General features: G+C 42.7%; 1 protein-coding gene across 5 annotated transcripts in view; it reads left to right on the top strand.

The window, feature by feature from the left end:
- TNS3 (tensin 3) overlaps nt 1-19,891 on the top strand; it is a 364,194-nt gene that overhangs the window by 245,275 nt on the left and 99,028 nt on the right. For all 5 annotated transcript variants that reach the window (XM_019509126.1, XM_019509125.1, XM_019509129.1 and 2 more), the window contains 3 exons: nt 5,477-5,655; nt 6,078-6,204; nt 6,300-6,383. In XM_019509126.1, coding sequence (XP_019364671.1) covers nt 5,477-5,655; nt 6,078-6,204; nt 6,300-6,383 — 390 coding nt within the window. The remainder of the gene's footprint in view (nt 1-5,476; nt 5,656-6,077; nt 6,205-6,299; nt 6,384-19,891) is intronic.

The raw sequence follows: 19,891 nt of genomic DNA, 5'->3' as shown, positions 1-19,891 counted from the left end.
CTTCTTAACCTGCTGCTCACAAACAGGGAAGAATTGGTGGGGAACGTAGTAGTGAGAGAAGCAGTGTGGTGGGGAGACAGGAGATGACAGAAACCCAAGGCTGTGAGTGGGGAGCAGTGTGGGGTGCAAAGGTGGAGTAGAGCGGGCAGCAGCTGTGGCTTTGGCCCAGACCTAGGGTTGGAGCTGGAGCTAAGGCTCTGCACTGCCTTATACTTGATTCTAAGGTGAGGGGCTTCCCCCCAACACAGGGTGGGGGAACCTCATCTTTTAATTGAGTAAATATAGTGGCGCCTCTTAACATATTCTTTGAACATCAGAGACTATTGGGAGGGTTTCCAATCTCTTCCTAACTTCTAGTATATGCTATGTGAAATTTAGATTGCCAAAGTGTAGACTGCTGCTTTTTCCTACAGTAATAGCAATCATAAGTATTTGGTAACCCTTTCAGTGATCTACAGGCATGTGTGTAGTCCTTTTTCGAACTGGGTCTCGTTGAATCATTTACTTTCACTAAGTGGAAGATACGATTATTAAGTACAGCAATCTTAAAACAAAAGACTTGGCTTGATATCTGAAATTTAAGGCCGAGACCCTGGCATTTTCATGTCACTATTTTTCCATACCTTAAAATACATTGAAGTTAGTGCTATCAGAATGTTAGAATTAATTCATTGCCAAACTACAGTGAATTGAATCAAATGAAACAAACAGATACTTACTGATGGAACAGTATATATTGTTAATAATATTGGAGTTCTTAATTAAAAGAAATTTCATATGCAGACACTGTTAAATTTCTTACGCCCCTTGAACATATTGTATTTATCCCACGATTAAGGTTTTAATCATAGCATAAATGACAAGGGTGCCACACGTGCACCCAGTTCAAGTACAATAAAATGGCAAAGGAGCCATAAAATTAATCCACGTATAATGTAGAATGATTTTATGGCTATTTGGTATGGCACCTTAAATTGAACATTTGGCCAGGCCAACAATCAGATGATTGTCAGCTCAGGCTAGGGTTTGGATATGGCCCCAATGCAATCCCCACCAGACCAACAATCACCTGATTGCTGGCCCCAAACCTATAAGCACCCATCTTTCAACCTGACAGTGAAGGGGAGCCTTGGTTTATAATCGCAGGCTCACCCTGCACTGATCCCTGATCCCAGAATCATGTCTTCTGCCATGCAATTGTGGCGTGGAAAAAAGTACAGTTGTTGGGAATAGGGATCAGATCCTGTGGCACATTTAAATGAACGTCTGCCAGGGGCTTTATATATTAAAAGTATGATATATACTGGATTAACTCTTCTGGTAACAGTACACACTTTGTGAAAGCAGTTTGAATGAAAAATTCTCGTGCTGTAGATGCTAAAAGGGATTTACTTAGAATAGTGTGTTTCTATTAGAAATTCTAGTTTATTGGCATCATGCTTTACATTTAGTCCATTTGCTAGATCAGTCTAAGCAGTGAGTTAGTGTCATAAGAGAAGATATGTCACATCTGGGCAAAAGCAGTAATACTGATTTTGCTTGGCCTTGTCAATTCCAGTTTAAGACTAATTTTATACCATCGGTGATATTTTATTTTGTCAAGATTTTATTTTGCCTTAATGTGCTCCAGCTGTTCACACATAACCTAATGGGTGCTGAGGATGAAACCGCTCTAAACACATATTTGCTAAACACATATACTGCATATGCCAAAAAACAAAGCAGATGAGAGCAGTTAAAAATTCTGGAGGTGTTAAAAGACGCTCTCAAGTCTTTGTTTCCTTGAGACTGAAAATTTGAACTCATTATTTTATTAGTTAAGTATAAATCAAGAGGATCCATCTAAACTATGAAATTTAATTTGTGATTGTTTGTTTATGTCTGATACAAAGCATGCATGCAAGGGAGTTTCCTGTATTATTTTTGTATGTTTATTTTGACCTGGATGTTCATTCCATTTGGTGACCATTAAAAGATTTTATCATTTAGAAGAACAGTCCTGAGACCCCCTTTTCCTGCCCTGTAATTGCAAAAAAGATTTATCTAGTAGGGAAAAAGAGATCATAGTAATCATTGTCCTCCCTGTGTAATTTACAATGTAAAAGTAAATATAAGTTATTCTTTTACTTTTTGACCCTGGTATTGAACTTATGGTTAGTTTAGATGCATATTTTATAAGAACTATTTTCATTTAGATGTGTTTCCTAACTGGAAAACTACAGCGTGTATCTATGTATCCGAATGGGAGAGAAAAATACTTAGTCTGCTTAGAGGAATTGTCTTACCATATAGCACAGTATGGTTCTCCTGGTTCATAGCAAGGGTTCAAGAGACTCGATATCAAGTCAAATAAAAAGTAATACTAATATTATAATTGAAGACATTTTGAGTCCCACAGATTAATAATTGCTGCATAACTAGGGTGAGTGACCATACATCCCAGATTGGCCAGGACAGTCCTGGATTTTGGAGGCTGTCTCAGTGTCCTGGCCATTAGAGAAAATTGAAGCAAATATTCTGGATTGGCAGGAACCTGCCTGCACTTACAGCTCCTGAGTCAGGAGCTGGGCACAAGTGGGTGGGTTTGTGCCAATTCAGGACTTTGGCCCCAATTTTCTCCAAGAAGCCCAGCCGTTTTGGCAGGGGGGGGAGGGGTGCGCACGGGTGCTGAGAGCTGCAAGGCCAGGGCTGTGTGTGTATGCGTGCATGCCCCCCCATCCCAGATTTTTTTACCTCATCCCAGATTTCCCTCAAATTATTATGGTCACTCTGTGTGTAACTGCTAAATATGGCTGTTACTAATGTGTAGTGGTTACAGAGAGTCTCCTTAACTCTTGTTTTACTTTTATATTCCACTGTGAATCTATTATCAGTTATCTTGTTCTAGATATAAAGTGACAGCAATAACAACACATTTGAAAGCACTCCTTTATAAAATCGATCTAATTTCCCCCTGATACACGGCTCTTACATGGAGGGGGCATAAAAAAGGAAACGATAATCTATAATGACATGATAAGACTGCTTAGAGGCTAAATGGGATGTCCACCACTACGAAGAAGAGCATCAGAAGACCAATATGTCATTCACATCACATGTAAATCTTTAAAATGGCATCTGGAAGATAGGCCCTTCTGTCTAAATGAACATTACCCCAAATTAATAAAATCTTTGATTTTCTTTAATTTATAGCTCTATTTTTTCCAAAGATTGTCCAGTTGTAAAACAAAGCTGAATTAATTCAGTTGTGGCTTAAACAAAGCCTGCTGAAGTGAATGGGAAAACTCCCATAAACTTCACCAGGACTCAGATCAGGCCACTTAGCTGTTTCATAAACAGGAAAACTAAAAAAAAAAATTACCCTGTTGAGCAGAATTATGTTTTTCCTATTTTGATGCTCTCTGCTGCTGATCTATGCTACTGCCAGGTTCAGTAAGTAAAACCCCAGCCATAATTATGTCCAACAAGTAAAGAAGGAAAATAAAAATAGGCCTGATTTGTTCCTCCATTAAGAAAGCCTAAGAGAAAAATCTTTGCAAAGTTCTTCCCAGAGAACCTTGTTTTCCATTGCTCTGCCCTGATAGTGAATTTGCCCTTGGTCTAGTTCTAAACCCTGTCAATCAAGTGGAAACAAACAGGCGCTGTCTTGCCTCAGTTGTCATTGTGTTGACTGGATATGAACCCTGACTTTTTAATGGTGATCACTGATGTGCAAGTATTAATGCAGCTGGAAATTAATTGGAAACCTGGCTTGTTTCAGTCTGGTGAATACAGTTTTATAACTTCTCCAGGGTAACTGCTAATGCATCTACAAATGCAACCCTGTTGACAAGCATTTTTCTTTTTCATAATAGTCAAAATACCATTTGGTAATGCAGCTACATTAAGCAGTTGAAGGAACCAAACAAAGATAACCTTTAATTACTAGCCATCCTCCTGTTAGATGGATGCATCATTGGTTTAATAATAACTGTCTGGCACCAGTGCCAGTTCTCAAGACCATTATAATTTGCTCTCAAGGGGGAAAGAAAATCTCTCACCAAGGAAAAGCAACAGTTTACAAAATACTTTCTGAGAAATAAGCATGCACTCAAGATATTTCAGAACCTCTGCCAAGATTTTAAGCCAAACTAACAAGGAAGACTAGTAAATGAGGTGACCAAAGAAAAAGCTCTTCCAGTAACTTGTAGCTCAGAGCCCTTTACACAGTGTTAATGGGGGTGGGCCGTATTATTTTAAACAAATAATCAGTAAATAAGCAAATGTCTTGTGCTATAAATAGGTCAGTTTTGGAAGACCTTTATCATATGGCTACAAACTGAATTTCAACTTCCTATCCCACTGCTCTAAGTGACCACGTTATTTCATTCAGTCAACCACTTTCAGAAAATATCTACAATGGAGAATTATATGCAGATCACTCCTAGATATAAAACCACGTTGGCCCAAGACATTTTCATTTAGCTTTTAAAACAGATACTGCCTTTCCCTGAGTATTTTGAGTACTGCTTTGCCCTATTTACTCTGCAGTACTCCATTCTTCATTCTTCAGAAGTCAAAGACTTTCTTTGTTGCTTTTGTGATTATTTGAAATATGAATGCAATTTTTACATAATTACATATGGATCTAGATAGGATTAGTGTTCCCAGGGTACATGGCCTGTGTCAGCTAAAAGTCTGTGTATCTGGGTGGATGTAGTACTGTAAAGCAGTCCTGACTTCACCAGCAAAACTTGCCTGATTTTGTCTATGGAAAATGCTTAGAAGGCATTGCTGTCAGATGCACTAAGCCAGTGATTCTCAACCAAGGTGCTGTGACACCCCAAAGTGTCATGAGAACCTTTGAAGGGTACTGATAGTGTCATGCAGTATTAGCACTGTTAGATGTGCAAATACATACACCATTCACAAGATTTCGAATAGGAATTCATAGCGTCAAAAACATTCTGAACCATTGTGGTCTTTCTGAGTTCTTTTCAACAGAAAAATTGCTCTGGTTTTTTCCTATAATCAAAAAGCAAGTGAAAAGTAAGAGCTGGCATTTTCTGAGGAGTATCTTGAGTGTAATAATGTTGAAAACTACTGTCCTAGATGGTCTCTGCTGGCAGCATCCCATCCACACATTAAAGCTAACATTTCCCAGTGACATCTCTCAAATAGAGATGATAGAAATAGTGTCCATGCCACTGGAACTCAGTTCCTTCCAAGGTTGTGATCACGCAAGTCTCTTCCTATATGGTTTTATACAAGCATTTGGGGAACCTCTGGGGTGGTTACTTCATGAAGATCATTGATAGAGGTGTTAAACACGGTAGTACATTCTGTTATTGTGACCATGTAACAGCCCTGCTGTTTTCATGGAGGGGATTGGACCACACGACCCTGGAGCTTCCTTCCAGTCATATGATTCTATAATTCTGCTAAGTAATGTGTCTAAATATTCACTGGCTGATTGACTGGCTGTTTTTATTCTCAGTGCCAGGTTCACAAGAAGATGATACGTCAGGGGGAAGAATCAGGAAGTTAAGTCTTGGACAGTATGACAATGATGTTCCAGAACAGCTATCATTTACGAAGTGTGGATGGATGAAGTCTACTGCTGTAGACCCAGCTGTAAATCCAGGATCACTAATTGCTGTAGGGGAGACTAAAGAGGTAAACAAGGAAGTCTTATTCCAGAAGGGTTTTAAGAGAAAGAGTGGCCAGCATGGAATCCTATATTCAGGAGCAATGTTAGGGTATAAGGAACTAAAATGATACAGGAAAGTTGAGTTGTTTATGTGGTTGCATCATGATCTCTGATAGGCTCTGGATGTTAAAGGAACAGAATAATTGCATGAATCAGACAAAGGTGTAGAGGTTGAATGGCATCTCTCTCTTTTTCTCTGTGTGTGGGTGGTAGGTATGTATACATGCACACATATGCCTGCATCTTAAGTGCATGAACATCTTCCCATTAGAAAAATTGATCAAATGATCTGAAAGCTTGTATAATCTGGTGAAAAATGGCATGCTGCACAGTAGTGACATGATGAGGTTCATGACACAGTTGTTTAACTACTCTATTTCTCTTCCAGAAATGTGTGGCACGTTATCAAGAAGGCCTTGATGAGGTTGATTGTGAAATCTTCTCTCCAACCAAAAATGGGAATGAACCTGTCCCACCTATCCCAGCTTTTCCACTGTCACCTGAGACACCATATGGTGAGTAAATATCTGCATCATTTATAATGTTTCTAATATGCTGCTTTCAATATCCCAAATTTATAGAACAATGGTTGTTTTTTCTTCTCTTACAGTGAAAACTCCTCCATATTACCATCAAGTGACTCCATCAGGCCAGCAGATCAATAGCCTACCTGAACTGTACAGAAGCAGTCATGGTAAGAGCTGTACAGTATTTCCTTTTTCCATTTAGGGTGAAATTCATTTCTGTAGCATAAGTACCAGTTATGGATTACACCAGGAGTTAGGTAGTGAATATTGCTTTGTGAAAGTCATCGGCAGAGAGGTCAAGTTCATCCTCCTCAAATAGCTCTGTACCAGAGCCAGTCATTAATGGTGCATAATTATCATTCTGCTTGCATATCAACAGATAATTTAATAATCTGTCAAAATGGTACTGGCAGAATTTTGGATACAGTTTTTGCAGTTTGTCGGCACTGGCTGAATATAAGGAGAGATAAAGCTGAAGGTGGAAATGACATTTCTTAACTCAAATAGCATCCTAGCATATTGAAGGATATTGTTGCAAGTTTTTTTGTCCCTGCACAATAGTTTAGTAATAGCCAGATATGAAATAAACCATCTTTCCTGTTGCACAGTGGTTTGCAGTAGATGACTATATGAAAGAATTATGGCCAGATTCTCCAGTGTGATCTAACTGTGCATGGTTTGCAGAGCATTTTCTTTGTTGGCCATAACAGCCTCGTGGTAAGAAGACCTTTACTAAATACCCCCTAAGCCCTGTCATATGGATCATTTCAGAGGCACAGTGCAAAGAGTCCTCCATTATGTTTAACTTGTTTAAAGTTGATTCAGTGCTGTGCCGTCTTCTACCTTAATATGTTTGGACTTCTTTAACTATGAGCTAAGGCCCTACTCAAATTGCAATTTTGCAATTATTGCTGAATCCACAAAAAATGGTGATTTCCACAGACACCATGAAAAACAGCGGTTTCTGTAATTTTGCGCGGAATTGCTGGGAAAAGAAACTTACTAAAAATAAAATGCTTGCTCCTTAGTGGGAGCCAGTGGCCACTGCGGGTTGTGGGGAGGAGCCCCTGGCATGAAGGGGAGCAGCCAAGATGGCAGCCTCCTCCTCTTCTGTCTGCTGCTGATTGGCCAAGAGGGCTGCCTTTTGTGCAATCCTGCCGCTCTCTACCAATCCATACATAGAACCTAATTATTGGGGGGGGTCGTCTTCTATTTGGGGTCACCTTATATTCAAGTAATATGGTAATAAAGTTTCTGCTGGCAGAATTCATTCTTTATTATTGTTATAAATATAATAATTGGAACTCTACAAAACAATTATTGTACCTGCTGTAAAAGGAATACAGTCCATCTCTTCTCTCTCTGCCTCCAATGACTCCTTCCAACTTTTGGCTTCCTGATCTGAGCATGTGTCACTTTTGAATTTGGATACTTTACCTTGCAACAAAATTTGGATCAGTTTTGTGTTGCACTGGGCCATCAAGGGTAGAAGACAGCTGGTCCTGCATGTGTAGCCCCACAAGAGGCATGGTGGAGGAAGTTTGTCTCCAGTGACATGGTGTTTTCTATTGCTGACAAGTGTTTCACACTTGGCCCCTGGGAGGACCGCATACCTTTGTACTTTCACTACTAGCTTCTAATATTTGTGTAATAAAAGTTTAAAAAGTCCAAAAAAACTTTCCTTTCCCCCGCCTCTCCCACCTCCCTCTTTCTCTGTTACCTTTTTTATGGTCCTACATGGTTAATATATAAAAAGCAAAACTGTTAAGTAAAACAGTGATGTATTTGTGTAGTCACTTTTGAGAGTAGAGCCACAGTTTAAGTTGATATGAAAGGGCCACTGTCCAGTTTGAACTGTGTATCAGATTCCCAGTATATAAAATGGTGACAACTCTGTTTACTTTTCCATATAAAATGCATTAATGTCCTCTGAAGGAAGGGGCTGTGTAGTGATGAAGTACTGTAGGCTACTGTTGTTATTATTTAAAGCATAGAGCTGAATGAGAAAACCTCTTCAAACACCCTTGACAGGAAAAAAAATAGTGCTAGTTCTTAGCTTTATTTCTTGAGGTTGCCCAAGAATGCAGGATAGTGCTTCTCATTAAGTGTCCCCATAGTGTCTGATTTTGTTTCTTTTGCTTTTTCTTGTTGAGAAAAACTTGCTCAAGAGTGTTCAGTCAGTGTACATAGTGTCTGAGTAAAACTGCAAATTGGTTTTAATATTTGTATTATAGAGAGTGAGAGGAAGAGATGAATGCAGTGGCTTAAGGAACTATAGTAGAAGCACGTATTTCTTGCAAAGTCTTGTTTGTTAGTTTTAAAGGACCATTATGCAAGAGATCAGACTACTTTTTCATCATGTAGGCCAGAGATGTCTAACTGGCAGTCTGCTGGCCACATGTGGCCCATGAAGGGTTACTATGTGGCCATAGTGTTCCCACCTCACAAACACTCCTCCCCTTGCTTCTGTTGCTGGGGGCTCTGAACTCCCCTCCTCTCTTCCAGTTCTGCTTCCTGCCCCTCTCCTGGGGGCAGGGCAGCATGGTGGGAGGAGGATTGGCAAGGGGGCAGTCTGTTGTCTGTGCTCTGCATGCAGAAGTGTGGGGGGAGAGGGAGTAAGCTGTCTGTGCAAAGGTGGGGAACCCACAAGTTAAACAGCCCTGATTCAGGCAATATAATTTCATCAGTATTTCATGCATTGGCCCCAGTAACTTGTGAACTAGAAAGATCTCTTAGAAAGAAGTCAGTTTCTTCTTGACATCAGGTTGATGATAGAGAATCCACTATATCCCTGCCAAGATGTTCTGTGATTAATTATTCTTATTGGTAAGTATATGTGCCTTATTTTCCATTTGATTTTATTTCCCTGGTGGGATTTTTCAATTAGCTTCTTGCCCAAGGGGCTTCTGATCAAGCTGAAAAAAATTAAGATTAATGTTTCCAAACTGGGACGCCCTACCAAAACCCTCAGAACCTGATTCATCTTAATCATACAGTCTTTTCTCACTGGCTCTGCCCCAACTATATATTTTCTCCACTTCTGTAGCTCCTTAAATGTGCCAGTGTTTCAAAGCAACAGATCTCCTACCATGGGGCAGCATCCTAATCACACTTTTCCTAACTTGCTTGGTGACACAGCACTTGGTAAAGCTCATTAAATTTGGATAAATTGTTTCCACAGTTAGGTGGATTACTAAGTTTCCAGCCAGGGCAGTTTATAAATGGGTCAGTTTTATGTAAATCTCACCAAAAGAAAAGGAGTGTTCAAATAAAGCACAGATATAGCTTGAGAACAAGTATTTATCTAATAGGATATTCCTGTGCAACACTGAAGAAATAGTGATCTCCTCTATAGCCCATTCTGAATTTTTATAAAGTCTCTCACATTGAAGAACATACAGCTAATTGGGACCTCTTTGTCTAACTTGTTGTTCAAGTTAGAAGCCGAGCTGTAATGAGGTGGGTTTCTTTTCAAAGATTTGGACTCCAGGTCTCCTGTCCTGCCCAGGAACTCCCAGCTTTATGCCCTCTTGGACTCCAAGGCCAGGGCTAGAGCATTGACCTTACCCTCAACCTTTGCCGAAGAACAGAAACACATCTTCTAAAAATAGGGCCATGCAGTCTTCAAGAGATGAATACATTACTACTAGCAGCAGCCACTAAGCACCCAATCCAGGGGTTGGCAATATTTTGAAGCAGGGGCTGTTTTAACAGAATTTAGCACTGAGCACAAGCCCCTTCCAGCCTAGCCCAAGTTGACATCATTACTGTTCCCCCTTCCTGACCCCTGACAGCAGGGGTGGGCAATAATTTCAGCTGGCAGGCCACTGAATGGGTTTTTGATGAGGGCTGTGCACACAAAATCTTTAGATATTTAACCAGTTATAGATAAAAAATAAACCATATACTAAAAATCAAGCATCTACTATAACATATTTTAATTCTATTTCAGAAGATAATTTTTGTCCTGATTTATGGGTTTTTTGAGTAGTATGTATAGAGGAGATTGCATAAAAGCTCAAAATAAAGTCTTACTCTTGTAAGTTGGGGGGGGAGAGGAGGGGAGGTGGGTTGGGCTGTGTGGTGTTTGTGGGGGTCTGCCCACACACTAGAGTCTTGGATGCAGAGTGGGGTGGAAGGGGCGGGAGAGGGAAAGAAGTGGGGGGAGAGGGTGTGGGGAGCAGAGCTTCCCTGGGCGGTGTGGTGCTGGGAGGAAGAGGAGCCGCTGGAGGCAGGGGGCAATGAGCAGTACCCGGATGGCTGCTACAGCAGCAAAAGCAGCCCTGCCAGGAAGCTGTGCACTCTGGCTGGGGTCAGGGAAGTGCTGTTGGGGCGGGTGCTGGTGAGAGTACAGCATAGGTTGCCCTGAGTGGGAGCAGGTGAGACTCAGCCCCATGCAGAGCACCATGGAGGCAGCTGCGGGCTGGATTTGATCCAGGGGCCAGATTTTGCCCACCCTTGTCCTAGTTTCACTCCTTATCCCCGCTGTGCAGAATTCATAGGTTGGATAAAATGGCTCTGCAATCTATAGGTTGCCATCCCTTTCTCTAAAGCAGGGGTGGGCAAAATGCAGCCCACAGACCGGATGCGGTCTGCCAGGCCATTCTATCCGGCCCACAGGGCCCCTAAAAAATTTAGAAAATTAATATTTATCTGCCCCTGTCTGCCTGCCGTGTGGCCCTCGATGGCTTGCCAAAACTCAGTAAGCAGCCCTCCGCCCGAAATAATTGCCTACCCCTACTCTAAAGGAAAGGAAGTTTGTCCAGCTGCTCTTTGTCCAAACAGGGGTAGGAAAAGGCAAGTGTAATGTTGCTAGGGATGTGAATACCAGTTTAAATGAATCTTTGTTTAACCTGTTGTAATTACAACGGGTTAAATGATTAATCAGCCGAGCACAGGAATGGGGACACGTGTGGCAGCGCTGGGTTCCAGTCCATGGCTGTGCAAAGGCAGGAAGCAGGGGGTGCAGAACCCGGGGCCAGCACCTGCCCTGCCCCACCTGCCCCAAGCAGCATGCAGAGCAGGGGACAGAGCAGCCCCGCCAGGAAGGCAGCACAGCCCAGAAAGCCCTGGTGAGGTAGCAGCCAGCAAGAGGCTGCAGCCATCAGCACAAGGCTTCCTGGAGCCAGCTGCAGCAGCACAGGAGAGGGGCAAAGAGGAGGCAGGCAGCAGCCAGTAAAAGGCTTTACCAGCCCGCTGCCGCTGCTGGCACACTGTGAGGGAAGGAGCAAGCAACCCTTCCCTTCCCCTCTCACCCAGTAGCCTAGCTATTAAGTATTAATCACCTCTCCTGTCCCCCACTCCTCTGTTCCTCTCTCCCTCCCTCCCTCCCTTCCAGTTCTTGCTGGAGCACCATAGGCTTCCCTGGCTTCCCAGACTGCACCAGGCCCCAGGCTAAATGATAACCAGTAAGCTAGAATTGGTTATCACTGAGCTGATCAGTTAAACAATTAACTATTTAACCTTTGACATCCCAACGTGTTTCCTTATCATATCTGTTCTACATATGGTGGGATGTTTGTCTAGTAGTAGTCAGTTGAGGGGTTGAGGGGAAAAAAGGCCATGCTGTAGTGCTGCTGTCACATTAGCAATATTGCTTGTTTATGATGAAAAATCTACACAATGTGAAGAGCTTTGTCTCCCCCTCCTCCCTTTCCATATGGAAATATGTCCAGGGCACAAAAGCAAGCATGCTGTGACTGCCTGGAACTTTTCTGAGCATCTGTGTTTGTTTGCTTGATTCATCAGCGCATCCACTTCAGTGGGTCTTTGCCACAAGCCTGTCTTCAGTGATATAAAGTTGATTTTTTTTCCCCCCAGTAATATAATTAATGTATGATAAGAATCCTAAGTGGATACAAGGCATTTGTAATGTTTGCCGCAAGGTAACTAAGCAAAGTTAGCACTATTCTCCCCTGTCCTGTGGTAAACCTTGCCTACTTGATACAATAAAACTAGAGCACAATCAGAAATGCAGACAAATTTGTGCCTGGTATTGCTACCGAATTTCATGAAATGTACCATAAACTGTCGCATAATTTTTCATCACAGTGCATTGCATCTGTTCACAGTCAGTTCACCTCAGTAAAACTGTTCTTGACAAGCCTTTTATGACATAAGTGTCAAAGCTCATTGGGTGCCATTCTAAAAGAAACCCAATGGCTGTGGACAGACACTCATTTGTAGTTCTATAAAGTGCCTAGAGAGCTACAGGGGTGCACAGACATTCCCGACCTATGGCTGGAGCACTACAAAATCACCGCAAAGGCTCACTCTTGAACCCACGGACTGTAAGGGGCTGTTCTTTTGTTCCTCCCCCGCTACCCTGAAGGGAACCTGTTAGTGAGACTCATCACTTACTGACAGCCTGCCCTCTCCAGCAGTCATCAGTGATCAGCAGTTCTTTGCTACCACAGGAACACTGGGATGGCGGTTCTTCCTGCTGTTACTACCACCGCAGGAACATGGGGTCTTTCAGGTGTTCCCACAGGGGATGCAGTAGCAGGAGGAGCTGCCATGTCTCCCATGGGAAAAGCTGCCATGACAGCAGTTGTTTTCGCCAATGCCTCCATTGCCAGAGCACAAGCTCTTGCTGGTGCTCTCCCTGAACCCAACAGCAAGGTGCTGGCAGGCTTCTTTAACAGCTTGCCACAGCAGGTTGCAAGGGAGCCATCCACTCTCCCTCACTCCTCCTTGGAGCAGGGCATGGAGAGCAGAAGTCTGTGGGATGCTGGAGTTACTAAAGACCCCTTGTATCTAGGGAGACATTGTATGTGTGCTACAAAAAGTTCCTCTTTGAAAGAGGAAAATTGTTGTGACAAATCTGGTATCTTTGCTGACTACAGACAATGTACACATCTGTACACTCACTTTTTGTAATGCTATAAGGGCATGTAATAGTCAACTGATGGACATCATTAGTGCCTGTGCACCAACTTTACAGTCAAGTTCAGATGATAAGATAACGTCTACAATATTTTCTACTAAGTCATTGAGCACCTACCATCAAATGAGAGGCTCCTCCTCCTAAGGGACTTCAGTACTCGAGTAGGTGCAGATCACAACTTTTGGCCAACCTACCTGGACATCAGGGCTAGGGACAGAATTTACACAAAAACCAGTTTAAGTCATTAGAAACTGGTTTAAACCTGTAAGAGAACAGAATTCTGCACATAAACCAGTTTCAAAATGGCTGAAACTGGTTTAAGATAAACCTGGTTGAATGTAGTATCAGACTTGAAGCAAACCGGTTTATGAAACTTCTGCCCCAGACTCCTTCCTGGTTCAAGTTAAACCACGGTCCCCCAGCATTCCAGTATGCTTTCCAGCCCTGGGCTGGGATGTGCTGTCTGCTCTAGCAGAGAAGTGTTGTGGGGGCGGAGGGAAGGCAGGGAATTCCCCGCCCCCCACCCCAGCAAACCATGTCTGGGGCCAGAGAGGGGGCGTTAAACCCCAAGTACAAAGCTGCATGCTGCTAAACTTACTGAAACTTACTGCTGGCTGTGACTGTGGAGTACAAATCCCAGAGGCACTTGGAACCAGGAAGAAGAAGTAATGAGCAGCCCTGGAGAGTCCTGCTGCTGTAATTCTGGACCGCAGATCCCAGAGACCTCAGGGGTAGCAGGAAGAGGAAGTGAACACACAGAACATCCTGCCTACCTGCCAGAGAGGTGTGCTGTAGGAATCCCCCCAGCTTCTGGCCTGAACCAATGCAGGCATGTGGCTGCATTTCCTGAATCAAAAGTTAATGTGTGTCCAGTTCTTTCTCACCTTAATCTCTGCAGCTTAGACTAACCTGCAAAGACTGAATCGATTCAGCCTTGGGCTTTTAACTGTCTGTACTTAGTCCATGACATCAGGAAAATCAATGAAAATGGTCAACGTCTTCTCGAACTCTGCACCTTAAGCCACCTGTGCATCACCAACACCTACTTTGTGGGCAGAACATCAAACAATATCATGGAGACACCTATGGTCTGGCTGCTGGCATCAATTAGACCTCATGATCACCAGAAGGAAAGATCTGCCCAGTGTGCTACACACCTGCCCTTGTTGTACTGCAGATTGTGACACAAACTGCTCCCTTATTGTCAGCAAAGTGAAAGTGATACCAAAGAATCTGCATAGAGCCAAGCACAAGTCAGCCAAGAATTAATATAAACAGCGGAAAAGGCCAAAGCAAGTGCCTCAACTTGCAAAGGACCTTTGAGCTAGCTATCTCTACAAAAGAAACAACTGTAAATGCTGAAGGAACTTGGAATGGACTAAGAACAGTCATCCAGGAAAAAGCCACAGAAGTATTTGTAAAAACTAAATTGTCAAATAAAGACTTGTTTGAGGCACGCTCAGAACAGATGCTACTGCTTGTTGAGGCCAAGGACACAACCTACCTGAAACACAACCAGAATCCAACAGAAACTTTCAAAGCTAGGCTGAAGATCCCTGAAGGCTAAGATGAAGCATCTCAGGGCAGTGGTATAGAAAACTGCCAGATGCTGTGCAAATTAGTACTGGACTAACCTATATCAAGAGATACAATTTGCCTTAGACACAGGAAACCTGTGAGTTACGTATGAAGGCATGAAGAAAGGCCTTGGCCCAACTGACACTAAAGTTGCCCCCCCTTAAGTCTTGAGATAGCAAAGTAAAAATCACTGATAAGAACAAGCAGATGTCACGCTGGGTCGAACGTTAGAGCTTTACTGCCATGAAACAGACATTTCATAAGAGGCACTGGATCAACTTCCAACTCTAAGGGTACTGGCACAGCTAAACAAAGAAGCTACAGCCAAAGAACTTAGCAATGCTGTAGACTCTCTAGCAAGTAGAAAAACACCAGGGGAGGATGGCATCCCAACTGAAGTTCTCAAGTTCAGGAAGATTAGCCTGCTACCACATCTTCATTGAATCCTAGTGTGCTGCTAGAAGGAAGGTCAAGTCCCCCAAGACATGCATCATCACTCTCTACAAGAACAAAAGATGCAAGAAGCACTGCAGCACCTATAGGGGCCTCTCTCTCCTCAGCATCACAGGCAAATTGCCAGAGTCATCCTTAAATGCTTGCAACAAATTGCTGAATGCATCCACTCGGAAAAACATTGTGATTCAAAGCAGGGAGATCAATAGTGGACATGATATTCTCCTTATCCCAACTATAAGAAAAGTGAAGAGAACAAAATAAGCCACTGTACATAGTATTTGTTGACCTGACTAAAGCCTTTGACACTGTCAGCAGAGCAGGTTTGCTCAAGGTCTTGGTAAAGATTGGATGCCCCCCAACATTACTCGGTATGATATGCTCCTTCCATGAAAACATGCAGGCCACAGCTGTGTTTGATGGATCAACCTCTGACAAGTTTGAGATGAAGTTTAGAGTTGTGTTCTGGCATCTCCAGTCTTTGGGATCTTCTTCTTTAGCATTATACTTTTGATGGCTTGGAGAAAGGTATATACCTTCACACAAGATCAGATGGCAAACTTTACAGACTATATCACATGTAAAGGCCAAGACAAAAAAGTGAGGCCCATACCAAGGTATTTTGCTGACTATGCCATACTCGCCACCCATGAAGAAGGTACAAACACTCATGTATTACCTCTCCCTGTTTGCATAATGTTTGTCCTGCCCATCAGCATTAAGAAGACTGTGGTCCTAGGACAGGGTGTTCACCACTTGTCATCTATCAGCCTTGAGAAAATACCTGGAGGCAGTGAACAAGTTCTGCTATGTTGGATCCACAGTGAGCAACAACTGATCACTGGATAAAAAGCTAAATGTGCGCATTATAAAGGCTGCCACCACTTTCAGTAAGCTCTCCACGTGAGTCTGGAACAATATACAAAACTCACAATCAAAACTAAGCTGATGAACGATGCCATTTGTAGCTCTTATCCATGGCCATTTTATCTGTCGTTCATAGAAAAATAGAGCGGTAGAGCTAGAAAAGACCTCTGAAGGTCCTCTGCCTGAGGCAGGATCATCACTATCCAAACCATCCTATACAATCCATAATCTAAAGATAATGCTGATAATGACTTGCAAAAGACAATTTTCACTTTGTAGCACTGAGTAAACAAATATCACCCATCATTTAATGTAGTTGTCAAGTATAGAATCAAAATTTTTTACACTCACCCTGTTCTGCTGTACAATATATTTTGACTAGTTTTAAGCTTCCCAGTACTGCTTGTCTTAATTTTGCTGTCAGCTACAGAGCTGGAGCAGAGCTTTCCAGCAGAATTTGCCCTATAGAGCAGAAATTTTTGGCACTGTTTATGGAGCGTTATGGTTCCACAGTTATGCAAAGATTATGCTTGTGAGATACATTACCACTTCGGTGCTGAATTTAAGTTTTTCAGAAATTATTTGGGCCCAAATTCTTGTGAATTGTAACAATTTGAGGGGTGGGCTGAAAGAACAGGAGAGTTTAAATTAAAGCAGAATATTGTATCTTAAATCTTTATGCTAGTTTCTCCTGCTTCGTGCCTTTTTATACTCCATTAATATGTAAGTAATATTCTTTAATATAAGCTTGGCTAAACTAATATAGCTTATATTGATCTTCAAGCAGATGAGAGTGAGTAATTTACATGATTACTGTATTTTCTTACATAAAAACACACCCAAGAATATAATATGCACCTTGTTTTTGACAGGTAGAATGAAGTGTGGGGGGTGGTATCTGTATAGTATGTAACTGTTTAGCAGCAGCTAGACTAGCAAGTGAATCCGCTTAACAGTTACATACTATACAGATTCCACCACATCGTGTTAGTTGGACCTTGCTCATCCAACCTTTGTATAGATTGGGCGCTTCAGTGGGGCTTTTTGGTGCTTTTATTGAATAGCTGAATCAGCTGTTCAATAAAAGCGCCAAAAAAGCCCCACTAAAGCACCCATTCTATGCAGATGCTGTGGAACTGGGTCAAAATAACGCACTGATTCTTCCAGTAAAGCACGGTTTGTTTTATTTTTTGTGGGTTTTTTAAAAGTCTGTAAGCAGCCAAGAAGATCAACGCATTTTGCATGCAGCTAACCTATTAGAAAGTGCTGCCATTTAGAGTTATTAAAGATCCAATTGCTAGGAGAAGCTTCCAAAATCTATACCTGCTTTATTTACTCAGAAGGACTAAAAACTTCATTGAAGAACAGAGATGGAAAGAGAACAGTCCTGCCATAGATTAATTGAAACAGGGAGTGCCAAGTCCATAGAAGGCATTTTTTAATATGCAAGAAATTCTGAGCAGAAGTTCGAATGTGCACACACACTTTAAAAAAGAGTAAACAGAGGAGCTGTTCTAGCTTTCTGAAAAAGTCAAGCTTACAGAATGATTAGTTCAGAGTTTCCAGACTTTGCAGGGAACTGCACACAGTGACAAAGATGAGCAGAGCAGATCTCAATCAAGCAAGCAACTATTGTTAGTTTTCTGAGACATGCAAAGAAAATTTCCGAACATGGTTCTTAAAAATAACTGTCCTGGTTTTGTGCTAAAATTGTACACTAAATAATAACCTGCAAGAGAGAGTTGCAAACAGTACCTAAGCTATATTTCTTGGGCAAAGCAAACATTGTAGAGATCTTCCATTATTGCACAAATTTAATCCTACTTCACTTTTAATTGAGACTGCAATATCTTTAAGTTCTTACCATCTTGCATTATTGCTGGATATCATAAAAGTAGAGGCAGGAAACAGAAATCTAGGTTAAGTTGTATTCAATGGTGTGTATGACAAGCAAATTAAAGCTGGTAGTAGTGTGAAGGGTAAGATAAGTCCAGATGTTTTCATATTAAAATTTAAAGTTTAATGGGACTAAACATTTGCAGGGGCTGAGGACACAATTGTCCTTTCCAGGCACAAGATATACTATGTAGCCTGTGTTTTAGGTATATCTTTTAGAGCTGCTGGTTTTATAAATTCATTAGGGTTTATAATCCAGTACACACATATGTACCAGATGTGAGCAAGTGCTTCCTAAGCCTGCAAACTCATTAAAAGATGCAGAAAGAAAAAAGGGACTGGTATCAGGCCCGTCATCACGTGCTGCTCAGGAAAAGGTGAAGAACAAAGCCAGTATGGATTGATAGCCACCTTTTACCTTCCTGTCTCTTGCTGCTTCTAATGCCTTTCTTTAATTCCCATGCATCAGTGGTCACCAACCTGGGGATCCCAATCTACAGGTAGATCCTGGAGCCTTTTTTGGTAGATCCTGGGCTGCAGGGACAGCTGGGCATGTGCTCATGTGCACACCCAGCCCCAGCAGGTCAATCTGTGGGGGAGGGAAGGGGCAGGAGCCAGATCGAGGCCCCCACAGTGACCATGCAGCCCAGCCAGGAGCAGGGGAAGGTAAGTGGGGCCCAAACCCGACCGGGTGGTGGGAGGATTGGGAGTCCAGGGGGTCCCTCCCCATCTGTACAGGGGTGGAGGCAGCAGAGGCTGCTGCCACTGTACCTCAAGTCCTGCTGCAGTTGGCCATGTGCAGGTGTGGCTCAGCTCAGCAGTGGGGACAGCCGTGGCCCAGCTGGGTCTGGGAAGATCTGGTCATCTAGGGGCGTGTGGGGTGGGGGGCTCCCACCACTGGACACAACCCAGCGGAGTCCCATGCCCCCCCACCTGTGCTTGGGACACAGCGGGCAGCCTGCAGCAGCAGCTGCCTTGTCCTGAGCATGAGTGGGGGGGGACACAGGCCCCCGGGGCCTTCACTGGGCTGCACCCAGCGGCAGTAGTCCTCCCCCCACAACTGCCCCTGGGCTGCAGAGACTTCCAGACCCCGTTGGGCTGGGGCCCAGTGCCATCTTCCTTTGGCTGCCGGGTGGGAATGGCTCAGTGCAGCACAGAAGTGGGATCAGGCCCCAGTCTGGTCAGGTCTGGGACACTGCAGTCCAAGGGCACTTGCAGCGGGGGTGCGGGGGGCGATAGATCCTGGGGTGACCTTTAGTTCCAAAAAGTGATCTTCACTATAAAAAGGTTGGAGACCACTGCCATGCATGAGACTAGATGAAGCTCCTTCAATATCCACTATCTTTATTGCATAGAGCTTTACTTTTGTACGGGAACCATGTGATCACAAGGGCCTGCTAACCACAATCTGCTGCAGTGAGAAATTTCCTTGGAACTGGTTGACTGAGGAACTTTTCTTTTTTCTAGCTTATAGTACAAGCTTCAGCTTCTTGGATTATTCTAGATGACAAGTATTTACATTACTCTTTCTCTTGTTTGGACTGGCTGAGTTTTCAGGCCAGGTGGGAGTATTACTAGCTGATAAGTGAGTACAAATACAGAGAATTTAGACAAATTTACACTGTAAGAGGGGAGAAAAAAATAAGATAAATGTTCTTCTTTCAAAAGGAGCTTCCCTTCTGCATACCAGCTAAGCTAGCAAGGATTCCAAGATGTCTGTTCAAAATAGATGGAGAGTGAGAAAGAATTCTGAGTCTGGAAATCCTTTGGTGGACATTCTTCAAAGTTAATTTTTCTTATTAGACAATGCCTGTCCAAAAGGCTAAGAAAAGTATTTATTACAAACTAAAATAACCATTGCATAGCTCACTAGCCATCCCTGGCCTGCCCTAATGGGATTTTGGCTGAACACACGAGAGATCAGCAGGAAAGATCTTTGTCCTACATTTATGATTCCTGTTTGGACAAAATCAGAAGATATCTACATTTTTATGG

This window comes from Gavialis gangeticus, unplaced genomic scaffold (genome assembly GCF_001723915.1).
Source record: "Gavialis gangeticus isolate Ggan-Ray unplaced genomic scaffold, GavGan_comp1, whole genome shotgun sequence".
Taxonomy (NCBI): domain Eukaryota; kingdom Metazoa; phylum Chordata; order Crocodylia; family Gavialidae; genus Gavialis; species Gavialis gangeticus.
The sequence above is the reverse complement of the archived record's forward strand: the minus strand, read 5'-3'. Positions and strand labels throughout refer to the sequence as shown.